This window comes from Phalaenopsis equestris, unplaced genomic scaffold (assembly GCF_001263595.1).
Source record: "Phalaenopsis equestris unplaced genomic scaffold, ASM126359v1 Scaffold000200, whole genome shotgun sequence".
In the NCBI taxonomy this organism is placed as follows: Eukaryota; Viridiplantae; Streptophyta; class Magnoliopsida; order Asparagales; family Orchidaceae; genus Phalaenopsis; species Phalaenopsis equestris.
The window spans coordinates 14,687-29,018 of NW_018164642.1; the positions used below are offsets into that span (position 1 = coordinate 14,687).

Sequence of the window (14,332 nt, forward strand, 5' to 3'; positions counted from 1 at the left end):
TATGCTTCATTTCTATTTTCCTTAAGTCCATTGAGTTGTAATAATCTTTTCCTACCAGCATCTTTTAGATTAAATTTAAATTCCTTAATAGCCCAAAATGCTTTATGCTCCAATTCTACTAGTAATTGGCATGTTATTCCAAAAATAAGTTTATATGGGGACTTTCTATAGGAGTCTTATAAGCAGTTCTGTATGCCCATAATGTAGTATATAATCTAGCAAACCAATCCAATTTATAAATATTTATAGCTTTTTCTAAAATTCATTTTAATTCAGGATTTGATATTTCTGCTAGACCATTGGTCAGAGAATGATAAGCAGTAGAGAATCTATTTATAATATCATATCTTTTTTTTATTAATTTCTCGATTCACTTATTGTTAAAATGAGATCCTCAATCACAAAATAATTACTCTTAACATTCTATATCTTGTAAAAATATTTTTATTTAAAAATTTAGAAACACTCTGAGCATCTCATTTAGGTACAATTACAACTTCAATCCATTTGGAAATATAATCAACAACAAGTAATATATATAAATTTCCAAATGAAGGAATAAATGATCCAATAAAATCTAATCCCCACACATCCAAAATTTTAACTTCCAATGTGTATCTTAGAGGAATTTCATTTCTTCTAAAAATATTTCCTACTCGCTGACATCTATCACATTTTTTAATACATTCATTAACACATGTTTTAATACATTCATTAACAACTTTAAAAGGAGTAGACCAATAAAATCCAGCTTGCAAAATTTTATATGCAGTTCTATTTGTTCCAAAATGTAGTCCAAATTCATAATCAGTCCAAATTCATAATCTTGACATCTTTCAATTATTTTTTGAGGTTCTTCATGAGGAACATACCTTCTAATAATTAGATCTTTACATTGTTTATATAAATATGGGTCATCAAAAAAATAGAATTTTGAATCATATATAATTTTTTTTAATTGTTGATTCCTAATATCTGGAGGTAGAATATCTCTTACAATATAATTTACTATATCAACATACCACGGTATATTTATTTATTCAATATTATATAATTGTTCATCAGGGAAATTTTCTAAAATTTCATTTTCAAAATTAGTTAATATTACTTTTTCTAGTCTAGACAAATGATCAACTATTTGATTATCATTTCCCTTTCTATCAACTACAGTAAAATCAAACACTTGCAATAGAAGTATCCATCTAATCAATATTGGTTTAGCATCCTTCTTTTGCATTAGTATTTGATAGCAGATGATGCACTATATATTTGGTTCCAATCACGTAAGGTCTAAATTTATCAAAGACATAGACAATAGCTAATAACTCTCTTTCAATAGTAGTGTAACTAATTTGAGCATCATTAGAGTTTTTATAGTATAATATATTACTTTAAAAACTTTGTTGTGCCTTTGTCCTAAAATAGATCAAATAGCATAATCACTAGCATCACACATTATTTCATATGGTTTCTCCCAATCAGGTGGATTCTTACCCATCTAACCATAGTCCATGGTGGTAGTTTTTCAATAACTTGAACTTTTGCATGATCTACTTCCATGCTATTTTCAGAAATTTTAGGCTCAAGTAAAATTCCTCCTGCAACCATAAATTGACATTTTTCCCAATTTAATACTAGAATGATTTATGGTTTCACATAATTCCAAAACTTTTTTTAAATTATTTAAACGTAATTCAAATGAAGTCCTGAACATAGAGAAATCATCCATAAATACTTCCATTCCATGTTCAATCAAATAATTAAATATTGACATCATACATCTTTGAAATATTACAGGTGCATTGCATAGTCTAAAAGTCATTCTACGAAAAGCAAATGTTCCATAAGGGCTTGTAAATGTTTTCTTCTCTTGATCCTCAGAAGCAATTGTAATTTGATGATAATCGGTATATCCATCTAAAAAGTGGTAATGTTTGTTTCCAGCCAATTTATCCAACATTTGGTCTAAAAAGGGTAAAGGAAAGTGATCTTTCCTGGTGACCATGTTTAATTTTCTATATTCTACACAAATTTGTCAACCAATAACTTGTCTTATTGGAATTAATTCATTTTCTCATTTACTTGACTCATCCTTTCTTTTAAACACAGTGAATTGGGCTTACTCAAGCACTGTCTGAAATAGGATATATAATTCCAACATCAAACCATTTTAAAATTTCTTTTTTAACAACTTCTTCCATTATCTGAGGATCAGCTTTAAGTTCATACATCTAATAGAATTTTGTGCATATAGTTTGAATGACTGATTCCTTTAATATCTACCAAAGTCCATCCATCTTTTTAACATTTTTATTAATTTTTGTTCTTGAATTTCAGTTAACTCAGAAGATACAGTAACATGCAATGTAGATGAATTTTCTAAAAACACATATTTTAAAAGGGCACGTAATACTTTCAGTTCAAGTTCAAGTGGTTTAATACTTGAAGGAATAAGATTTTTTATTATCATTTTCCAACAAATCTAAAGTTTCAAAATTTTCCTGAATATAATCTAAATTTTTTTCTTTTATCTTATTCTCATTTTCACTAAATTCTTCTTGCCTTAATTTTTCTTCAAAATCTTACTTAAATTGCTCATTACTTAGATAATTAGTAACTTTCATCCTAAAACATTCATTATGTTTTTATACTGCAGGATATTTCATCACTTTTGCAATATTAAATGTTACTTCTTGATCATTAACTCTCATTATTAATTCTCCTATTTTTACATCTATCACAGCTCTCCCTCTTGCAAGAAATGGTCTCCCCAAAATAATAAGAATCTCTTTATCTTCCTCATTGTCTAATACTATAAAGTCTACAGGAAAAATAAATTTATCCACTTTTATTAATACATCTTCTATAACTCCTTTAGGATAAGTGATTGACCGATCAGCTAACTGAAGAGTTATAGAAGTAGGGGAAATCTCTCCTAAATCTAAAGGTTTAAAAATTGATAGAGGCATAAGATTGATACTCGCTCCTAAATCACATAATGCTTTTCCAAAAAAATTTTCACCAATTGCACAAGGTATAGTAAAACTACCAGGATCTTTTAACTTTTCAGGAAGTTTTTCTGAATTATAGTGCTACACTCTTCACTGAGTGCAATGATCTCATGATCTGTAAACTTCTTTTCTTGTTTAGTATATCTTTCATAAATTTCACATAACTTGGCATTTGTTCTAAAGCCTCAATGAAAGGAATATTTATCGTTAACTTTTTAATGATTTCCAAAAATTTTGTAAATTATTTTTCTTTATTCTTCTGCTTGAGTCGTTGAGGAAACGGAGGTAATGGTTTTTCTAAGGGAACTTGTGTTTGTTCATTTTCATTATGGTCACTTTCCATCTCTTCCTTCCCCTCATCAACTTCAATTTCTCTTTGGATTCTTGTTTCAATTTCTTTTTCACTTCATAAGTTAAGAGCTTTAATTTGCTCCTTGATTATATCTTTGGGATTAACTTACACAGTACTCGGAAGATTTCTGAAGGTCTGTTACTAAGTGCAGTAAAAATATGTCCTAATTGATTTTTAATATTTCTAATAGCAGCCCCTTGATTTTGTATTTGATTTCCCATATTCAACATTACTTCTTCCATCATCAACTTCTTTTTCTTAACTTGTGGGTTAGTGTTAGAGTTAAATCCAGGAGGATAATAAGGTTGATAATTAGGATTTCCTTGATTGTTTAAATTTCCTTAGGGGTTCATTGAATTGTTATATTTATTCCAACTAAAATTAGGGAGATTTTTCCATCCATTGTTTTTTCCATCTAAGGTTGTAATAATTACAATATGGATTCTTATTTCAATTATTAATAGCATTCTAAGTTTCATAAGATGATTGAGTATCAATTATCTATCCTAGCAAATTTTCCTCTAATACTGGTGGTATTTGAGAATAGTTCACTCCAATTTGATTAATCTTTTTTGATATAGTAACAATTTGAGATGCCAAAATAGACATTGCATAAGAGTCATGAATATTAGCTACTCTCTTAGGATTTACCCGTTCAGAGGGCCATTAAAAATTGTTAGTAGCCATTTCTTTAATTAAAAAGTATGCTTCATCAAAAGGTTTTGACATTAAAGATCCTCGTGTAGCAGCATCTATAATAGATCTAAATGATCCTACTAATCCATTGTAAAAAGTTTGAATTATTAACCAATCTGATAATGCATGGTGTGGACATTTTCCAAAGAGATCCTTAAATCTTGCCTAGGCTTCATATCCTTCAAGCTGGCAAAAAGATGTGATATTTCTATGCTTAGTGGTTTTCGAGATAGAAAATATTTAGCCAAGAACTTTTGTGATAGTTCTCCCCAAGCTCTAAAAGATCCAGATGCTAAAGTAGATCGAGATGCTAAAAAATTTAACCATGCTTTAGCTTTATCACTTAATAAAAAAGAAAAAAATCTAATCCTAATAGCATCATTAAACACTCTGTCATATTTAAAAGTAGCACAAATTTCAAAAAAAGTAGCAAGATATAAGTTAGGATCTTCAGTAAGTGTTCCTCTAAACTGATTATTTTGTACTATTTGGAGAATAGCAGGTTTAAGCTTAAATGAATTAGCAGCAACATCAGGGTTTTGAATAGTAAGTGAAGTTTATCTACTGTTGGATTATCATAATCTTCTAAAGGTCTGTCGATTTTCATTTATTTGATTATCTAAGTTATTCACCATTTCGTTCAAATGTTTAATTTCTTTTTGTTATTTTCAAACTTTTCTAATAGCACGTTCTAATTCTGAATCGTAAGTTACTAAACCTTTAGATTCAATATTTCGCATAAACAAATATAATAAGCAAAAAAAAAAAATTCTTAAATATATAGTTATATATATATTTTTTAATTTTTGATTTTATAATTTTTTTTAATATTTTGTATTTTGTATATTTTTATCTCTAAATTTCCTAATTTACCAAATCTATTTAATTTATCATTACCTTCCCTTGCAATGGTGCTAAAAGCTTGACCAACAGAAATATAATTGTGTAAAATTTATAAAGTTGACTCCGCTTTACAACGGTGCCAGAAACTTGATGTAATATTTTATGAATAATATGTTAAGCACTTAATTTGGTATTTTACGCAAGTATACATATCATTATCAAGTAATATAAGACTTTATATTTAAGTCCCAAATATCGATCCCATGAGGATAAATTAATAAGGAAATTCACAGAAATCAATCAAAATTATTGTCAGTAATTTTGAATGTTTAAGATACTATCAAACTAAATTATTTAACTACTAACAAAATTGAAATACAAAGTTTAAACAGTAACTATTAAAATATTGAACTATGTTTATGTGATAAGGATTTCTTATGTGAAAAAACATCTTTTTCCCACTACAGTGAGCTTTTTGGTGAACTGAGATGAGATAAATGGTTTAAATTTATATTATGCCAAATAGGAGCAATTTTAATTCTTTACCCTGATTCAGTGTTATAGAAAATCATTGGCTAATCTTAGGCTTAGTCACTAAATCCATGTCTAGGCTAGGAGGATATTTGCTGGCACTCCAAAAGTTCTTCTAGAGCTCCCACTTCCCTTCCCCCAAAGGCTAAATCTTGCTTAGTTTGTATGTACTATGATCGAATTGGGGATTTTTAGTCTGTCACACTAGAAATTTTCAATTCTATACTCAACAAAGTACATTTCCCTATTTATTTGCAGTTAATTCCACGAACAAATTACTCCTTCATAGACTTAAATGTGATTATCACTCTGTTGTAGAACTCATACTACATTTCCTGTCACAACATATTTTAAAAATTCAATTGGTCAGATTAAAAAGTAAATTAAGAGCGGAGTTTAAAAAACCATCACAATTTATTTTATATTTTAACATTGGTACATCCAAATTATCTCTTCACTTCACCACATCTCATAGTAAGAAGAAAGATAAAGAAAAATACTCATACTTCATGAGAAAGAAACAACAAAACAAAAATTTCATACATAAAAGAAAGTTCATACAACAATAATAAACTAACAACACTTATCTGTAACTCTTTTCGAAGCAAATCTCTTGTAGCATCTCTTGGGAAATGTAGGAAGAAGAAATCTCTCAGTTCTCTTCCTCTTCAACACTTCTTAGAGAAGAATTTACACTTAAACTCACCATAAAAACTCAAAAATATAAAGAAAATAACTAACTAAAGGTGTGGAATGGTGTGGAATGATGTAAAATGGCAAGAAGACATGCAAAGGGGTGATGGATGCTAAGAGATGGATGGCTGTGAGGGGTGAAGAAAGCGAAGGAAAGGGCCTTCTCTGATCAATTTCGGCTCTAAATAGAGCCTATGGCCAGTTCTCCAATAGGTGCATTCAAAAACTCTTTAAAAAACATCCAAACTTGTCAAATCTTCTAGAAATAGGGTCTACATTGACACTGGCGCCGCCGGTGCCAGAGGCCATTTAATTTAGTATGTCTTCTCTGGTAAACGGTACCGTCGGCGACCAGTCTGACACCATCGGCGCTGAACAATTTTTTAAATTCTCCATTTTGACTTCAAATTTCATCATTTTTGCTCCAAGTTCTAAAAATAAAAAAACTGCAATAAAACATAAAAAATACCTTCCATTAAAGTGCAATATCATAAAAAATAAGTATAAAATATGGGTCTATAAATGCATATATTTTTGGTGTATCAATGCTCTAAAACTATTACTATAATATTGCAGTCAATTTTAGATATTAAATCTTGTAAATGTCCTACTTGGCTTAATTGGATTGGTAATCAAAAAGATAAAGAGTTACCCTCACTTAGAATGAGATAAGTAGTGTGTAAGAACAAAATACTTAGAACAGTAATTATTGAGAAAGACAAAAAGAAGCAATTCTCTTCTTTACTTTCTCGTGAGTGCATAAAGAAGTTTGGTTAAATTAATTTCAATTCCTTAAACCTCAATTTGAACTCGTTAAAGATTATTTCCATATTTATTTGCATCACCTTACGGAACACTTTTGCTTCACCCAATAGTTTAAAGTGAATGCTCTAATAGTTCCCCCAAAGCTCTCTCGAGTCATTACGGGTCACAATATGTTTTAACTATCCAGTTGGCCGAAATGAAATGTAAATTAAGCATGGAAGAATACTCATCACATTAGAGATTTAAAGACAATTCAAAAAGCATCCTACAAACCTACATAACAAACCTATTCATCACATAAAAAAGGTAAGATGCAACTATTCACAATGCATGAAGGAAACACCACAAATAATCCTTCAGAACAAAGCAAATCCACTGGAATTGTAGAATTGTATTTACAATGACTATAGTATGAAATAGAACACAATATCTATCTTTTTCTTTGTAAAAATGATGAAGAATCCTCTACATAGGATTGCTAGAAGCCAATTGCAATGATGATTATCTCTCTTACACATTCTCTCATTCCTCACCAACATCTCAATACATTTATCAAAGAAAATACAAATTTCTTTCGTATGAACTTTTAAGGATTTTACCTAGGACTTCAAAAATAATTAACATTATTTTGCCTTTATTCTTCTCCTTTTACATCCATATTATCATTCATATAAGCTCCTACTAACTCCTTGGAATGTGTGAAGCAACTATAGAAAACTGCCCTAAGCAATTCAGGCATTTAGGTGCCATAGGGCTGGCGCCTAAGTGCCAAGCTTTCTGTTTATGTAAGAGGGTAGTGGCACCTAGGTTCCACAAGGCTGGCACCAATATTCTTGGATGAGGGTCGTTATGCCCAAAGGCTGGATCCTAGGCACAAGTGCTCCAAGTCACTTTTATTCCAATTCACCTCTGCTTCCCTCCATTTCTTCTACACTTTGTTCAAGTTCTCTTACTTGTTGTACTTATAAGATAAACATAAAAATAACTTTATTTAAAGTGTAATTTCATCCATAAATAGGAGGAAAAGAGAAAGAACATTAAGCATTTTCTAAGCCATATCACACACCCCTTCGGGTCATCACACACCCCTTCAGGTCACTGCCTTCAAGACATGCCCATCCATTCAGGTCATTCCCTCCATGACATGCCCATCCTTTAGGACACTGCCTTCATTGCATGCCCACACTTTCACTTCACTGCCTCATTGGAGTAAGCATTATTTAGGTTGTTTCCTTCATGACAAGCCCACCCTTTTAGGTTACTACCTTCTTAGCTTACCCATTCTTTAAGTTGTTGTCGTTACGATTTGCCCACGCTTTCAAGTCACTACCGCCTCGCCATAACCATTTTTTAGGGGGCTGCCTTCATAACATGCCCACTATTTTGGGTCCCTGACTTCTTAACATGCTTACCTTTTTGAGTCAATGCATTCACAGAATACCAATTTGTCAGGTCGCTGCCTTCACGACATACCCACCCCTTCATATCACTATCTCCATTGCATACTCTTCGATTAAGCTATTGCATTCACGGTATGCCCACCCTTTGTCATTGCATATCTTTCATGTTTTCATGTCTACTCAATGAGTGCTTCTTGAGTAAGGTGTGAACCCTTTTTATTTATATCCTTTCACTCAATTCAAACTCTTTTATAATCTGTTAGTCACATGGCACCCCGAGTCTCTAGGCAGGTGTAATTACTCTCCATAGGTAGGCTATTTTTATCACTATATCCTATTCTTTCTCATCATGTTGCATGAAGCATCCTTGCACTCGTTTTCATTGTGTATGTTTTGTCATTTTTGGCCCCCATTGTGACTTTTTCATGCTTCAGTTGAACAATCACAATGTGGACTTCTTGCATTATTGTATGCTTACCCATTAACCTAAATGACTTGTCCTACTTGTTAGGAGAGTGACATATTTGTTGGTCGTGATACTCAAATGAGCCTTGCCTGTATGGATGCCTAAGTGAGTAAAGCGAGTTTTTGTATTACGAGCAACAAATAGTATAGTTGTGATAAAGATCCAAGGACTTTAAAGTACATCATATGAGTCACGGACCCGCATTACATTGAATGCTATTTTAAAATCTTAAAAATTAATATTTTTTATTTTATAAGCATTATTCGCCATACTCTGCAGCCTATATAAGTTAGGTCATATGTCATGCCACTTATTTTAAAATGTCACCCCTTTCTTGTGACATACTTTAGATCCCTTAGATATTTAGAATGAGACTGGTTTGGCGACTTTATCAAAGTCATAAAATAGCTAGAGACTTTATCCTATGCACTTAGATACCGGTTATGACACTTTTCTAAGATGTCAGGTAGTCTTTTTGATGTCTGAATATTGTTCTTTGCTAATTTGGCTGCCCTAGTTAGACTTCTTTCCAACTTTGTGCTTTTTGTGTACTTGCATGCTTGATATGCAGGTAGTGTATTAGGGTGTTCTTTTGCAGGGAGATGTGTCTTTATATATATGCACACATATAGGTACAATAAAAAGGGTGCGCATGTAATGATTTATATGCTCACTTTTGATTGCAGGTGCTTCTTAGATCCCCCACTAGGCATGACTCATTATACGTTGCATGACTTTCACGCTAACCTTATTTTCATACTGTTTAAGTCTTTTCTTTTTTTCCTATCTACTTTTTAGAGTCTTAGGTATGTCCTGTAGCAAAAATAAGATACATGCACATGTTCCATGGTGTTTTGGTGTGGGAAACACTTGGTTGGGGGGTTCAAGAGTAGTAGCTCGTGCCCATATCTTAATTTTGCATTTGATATTCATGTACAAAATTAGGACTCAACAAGTATATGAAATGTCCGACCCCCCTTTTTCTTTTTTGGGATATATTTCCTTCTTAGAGACACCAACCTTTCTTATTATTTAGCTTGTTTTCTAGCCTTATTGCATGTTTTGAATGCTCGAAATGCTTAAATATTTATTTTTGTAGTTTGTTTGAGAATCACGAATGCATTATATGCCCTTTAGGATTTAAAATTCTAAATTTTCAATAAAATCTTAATAAATCTTTCATGATAATATTCAGGACTGTAAAATTTATACTTTTATTTTTTTGCATGGCCTTCAGGCCAAATTTTAAAAGGGATGCAGGCATGAATACAACCCGATCATGATTAAAAGGGCCTCCACAATATTTAAGGATCGCTCTAAATAACTGCATTCAGATTTGCATGTCCCGATGAGAAGCCCCCGAGCTTCTCCAACTCAACAAGCACAACATATCTTTTTATATAGGATGTTGTCTAGTGTGCCTCGAGTGTTAGATGGCTTCTAACCCAAACAAGTGTAAGTCCTTTCATGGTGAGTATTTACAACTTTGTAGTTGAACCTTCCTTTCTTCTCTTTTCTTGAGGAAACTCTGCCATCTATTTGGTGAGTCTATGTCCCATCTCTCAAGCTTCAACTTAGTAGGTCATAGGACTAGAGCTTCCCATTTTTGGCCTTAAGGCTACCGAGATCCCCTTGGATGAAAAAATCCAAGGTTTACCAACCGGGAATCTCTTGACGTATTGGGTTGACTACCTCCACGACTAGGTAGAATTAGGGTCTTAGTAGCCTCGGATGACAAGTTTGTGGTTCCCTAACCCATCTACCTCTACCTTATAGGATTACATTGCCCTTCTTGTTATTGAGCCCCTTTGAGCCCTGTCGTTCCTTTTACACAGTTGGTATCATTATGACGGCTAATGCCAATGAATTATCGCCCATTTGGTATATGACGATTTACCCTCCGCCCTTTTGGCATGGACGTGCTTTGATGTGTTGGGATGTCCCCATCAAGATGATTTTGGTTATTTTATGGGCTTCGTGTGCCAATGAGCCACTACCCTTTTGGGATATGAAGAAGTCACTCTCTGCTTGATGGTTTAGTGAGAGCTTTGACGCATCAGAGTGTTCTCACATGGAAATAACCTTCCTATAATGACCTATTTCCATGTGTCTATGATAATACAAGTGAAACTCTTTTTATCAAGATTATTCTTGGGTATCCCCCAAAATGTAATTAACCCGAGGGATATGTTCCTCTAGGAGATTCTTGACCTAAAAACAAAATGCTCTTTTTGGTTCTTTGGTTATGGATGGCTTAGTAGGGGTTCTCTTTGTGAATATCGTGTTTCGAGGTATTTTGATCCTATCTTGTTTGGGTGTTTACTCTCAATTCATTATATGAGGATTACTTATATATAAGCCTTCCACTTTTTTTTTTTTTGTCTATTTGTTATCGTATATCTCTTTCTATTTGATTTCTCTCCTCTTCAAATTATATAAATGATTTGGGAGGGAGATTTATTTGAATAAGAGAATCATACGACAACATATGAATCAACAAACTAAAAATTATGAGTGCTAAAAAGAACCTAGAAAAACAGTTTCTCATATAGAAATGATAAAACCCTCCGTGGTACCTCTTAATCACGAGTTGTTGTAAGAGAAAGCATAGCCCCTCAAGAGTTTTCATGGTATCCCAAAGGCTATAATTGACCATGGGAATACATTGTCATGGGAGGTCCCTTTGAAGCCAGAACAAGTATATTTAATTTTTTACTCAGGTTTTAATGTGAAGGTCTTTTGTAAGGCATTTCTCATTTAATCACTTGGGTTGAGTATCGTCCAATTGGCTTTGGACCGTTCTTCTCTTGTATATATTACAAAGATCGTCTCACAAGATATCTCCATATTTATTGTTTTTATTTTCTTCTTAATATTTTCCCAGTTTCAATCTTAGTTTTCCTTGCATTGTCTTTTTTGAGCAGAGGGTGTTTGGAAATGGTGATCTAAAAAGGGGCGAATATAAATACTGTCTCCTAAAAACTAATAGTGCTGCAAATAACACCCAAAGCTTATTTGTTTTTCAACTCCCTGCAATTTTTTATTGAACAATCAATAACCATTAATAATTTTTTTTAATTTTTTTATGATAAAAGAAATCATCTATTGAAATCTTGAAAATTCTAAGAGTATGTTTACCAAACAACCTGCAATTTTTTATTGAACAATCGATAACCATTAATAATTTTTTTTTAATTTTTTTATGATAAATGAAATCATCTATTAAAATCTTGAAAATTCTAAGAGTATGTTTACCAAACATTTTGAAAATTCTAAGAGTATGTTAAATCAATGTTGATGTGAGAAAAAACATTATAAAGAACACAAATCTCCCCCTAAAACTTTGAAACAATTACGTTCCTTTCAGGGGAAGTTGGCATATCTAAGACGCTTTATTTCTAACCTCTCAGGTAGGTGCCAGCCTTTCTCGGCATTGGTTTATGAATTCACTTAACTTAGTTATATTTATGGTTGCATAAAAAATAAAAATTTGTACCAAGTTTGATTAGATGGTCACACAATAAAATTTTTCTATTTTTAAAAGAATGCCAGATTGTAAACATCAATGGTTAAATGATAATGGAATCACCAACTACAAATATGAATATTAAATATAGATAATATATTATCATTACCGATATTACTCTTCCATGTTATATCGTGGGAGATCAAATAAGAGTTTCTCCCTGCAAAGATTAATGCTTATTTTTTTTAATGGAATCTAAGCTGGCATCCCTTCTATAAATACCCCAAAAAAACTCATGATTTCTCTCAGTTAGAGAAACTGTTCAATCGAAGTCAGAATTTTCAGTGATGATATAACATAAACATACATGACGAAAAGTTATAAAAAGTGAAAAATGTGTACGAGTTAAGCATTTGCCATATAAACGTAGTTTCAATTCCAGAGGAAATGAAAATAAAATATGTTCAACTTATACGTATTCATGAAAAATGTTATAAGATCGGAAAATTGAGATTAAGGCATATAAACGTATTAGTTATAAGAATATAAACGTATTTTCATATCTAAAAGTAAATAAAATTTAAAAGTATGTTATAAGTTTCTGAAATGAAAATTATGAACTCTACTAATTTAGTCATTTTCCTATATGACTGAGCCTAGCTACCATCTAAGTCGCACGACTACCTCTAAGTGCTTGTCTTAGCGCGGAAATTGTACATGAGCTGAACGCCGTTTGTGACAAATAAATTTCTTACATCAAAAAATGTAAAGAAAAAAAAAAAAACCAAACAATACAGCAAGAAAATTCAGCTTACGGTAACAAAAATAAGAAGCATGTTTCTTCATAAATTCACGATGAATGACTTCCAGTACTTCTACGAGAAGAGAGAGATCTCTTCATAGAAACTGTACTTGTCCCCTCCGACGATTCACTGGCCATCCTAACCTCGTAAGCTTCCTCTCTTATCTCAATTACCACATCTTCATCATCCCCATCTCTCCCCTCTGACAACTCCCTCTCCTCTTCCAAATCCTGAACGGCTGCAACATCAACGACAAGCTCACCTTCTTCTTCACTCTCCGCAATCGTATGCTCAACTGGACCGATAACACCGGCACGGCAGAGTGGACAGTTTGAGTGTGAGCTTAGCCACGTGTCTATGCAGCTCTTATGAAAAGCATGACTGCACTTGGGAAGAAGACGGAGGCTATCGCCGTCGCGAAATTCCCCAAGGCAAACTGAGCAGTCGCGGTCACCGTTGATGATGGAGTTTTCACCCCGGCGGTAGCGATAGATGGTGAGTTTATTGATGACGGAGGCGTCGAGCCCGGTGGAAGAAGGGGGGAGCCAGGGAGAGGGGGTGCCGGAGTTAAGTGAGATGAGAGATCGGTGGCGGTGGTTGTTGCAGTATTTGAGGGCGATGAGATAGCCGGTGACAATGAAGAAGGCAGAGGAGATGACGACGATGATGGCGATGAGGAGAGGGGAGAGGGTGAAATTGGAGTGGGAGGGGGGTGGTGGTGGGGGGAAGTAGAAAAAGCACCATTGGGGACAGTAGACGCTGCAAAAACCGAGGGAGCAGTCTCTGCCTGCAGTATATTGAGGCCATGCTTGTGGGGTGCCCATGGAGGGGTGGATAAGAAGAAGATGATGTTAATCAAGAGCAGAGGGGAGAGGAAAAAGGAGAAGAGCAGAGGGAGTTCAGAGGATGGGTGGTTTAATCAGTAATTAATGGAGTTAACATGGACTCATTGAAAAGTTAGTAGATGCGGAAAGAGAAATTGCGGGCCATGAGAATTGAAGATTTGGTGGGGAATTGGAAGGAAGCAACAACTAAGTTCAGGATGGTAAGGTTAGTTGGAGAATCGACGAATGAACTTTGCCATGGAAGAATGTATGGTTTATCAGCTGAAAGATAGTGTGTAAGTACAGGAAACGGAAAAATGTTATTTGACTTTAAAGCAAGGTTTAGATAAGACGTAGTTGGTGAGAATTCCAAATTTGCATTTTCCGGCATTAGAATTTCTTATGCGCTGAATTCAAGGCAGCAATTATAATGCTTTTTATTTTAATTTCATCCTTGAGAACAGCTCTATTTCCGTTCGCTT

The 14,332-nt window shown here is 33.3% G+C and overlaps 1 protein-coding gene across 1 annotated transcript; it reads right to left on the reverse strand.

Annotated features, from left to right (window-relative positions):
• Nucleotides 1-12,884: 12,884 nt before the first annotated feature.
• Nucleotides 12,885-14,128, reverse strand: LOC110022627 (E3 ubiquitin-protein ligase Os04g0590900-like). Its single transcript, XM_020721673.1, has one exon. The coding sequence runs from the start codon at nucleotides 13,848-13,850 to the stop codon at nucleotides 13,074-13,076; it is 777 nt and encodes a 258-aa protein (XP_020577332.1). The 5' UTR covers nucleotides 13,851-14,128; the 3' UTR covers nucleotides 12,885-13,073.
• Between the last annotated feature and the right edge of the window lie 204 nt (nucleotides 14,129-14,332).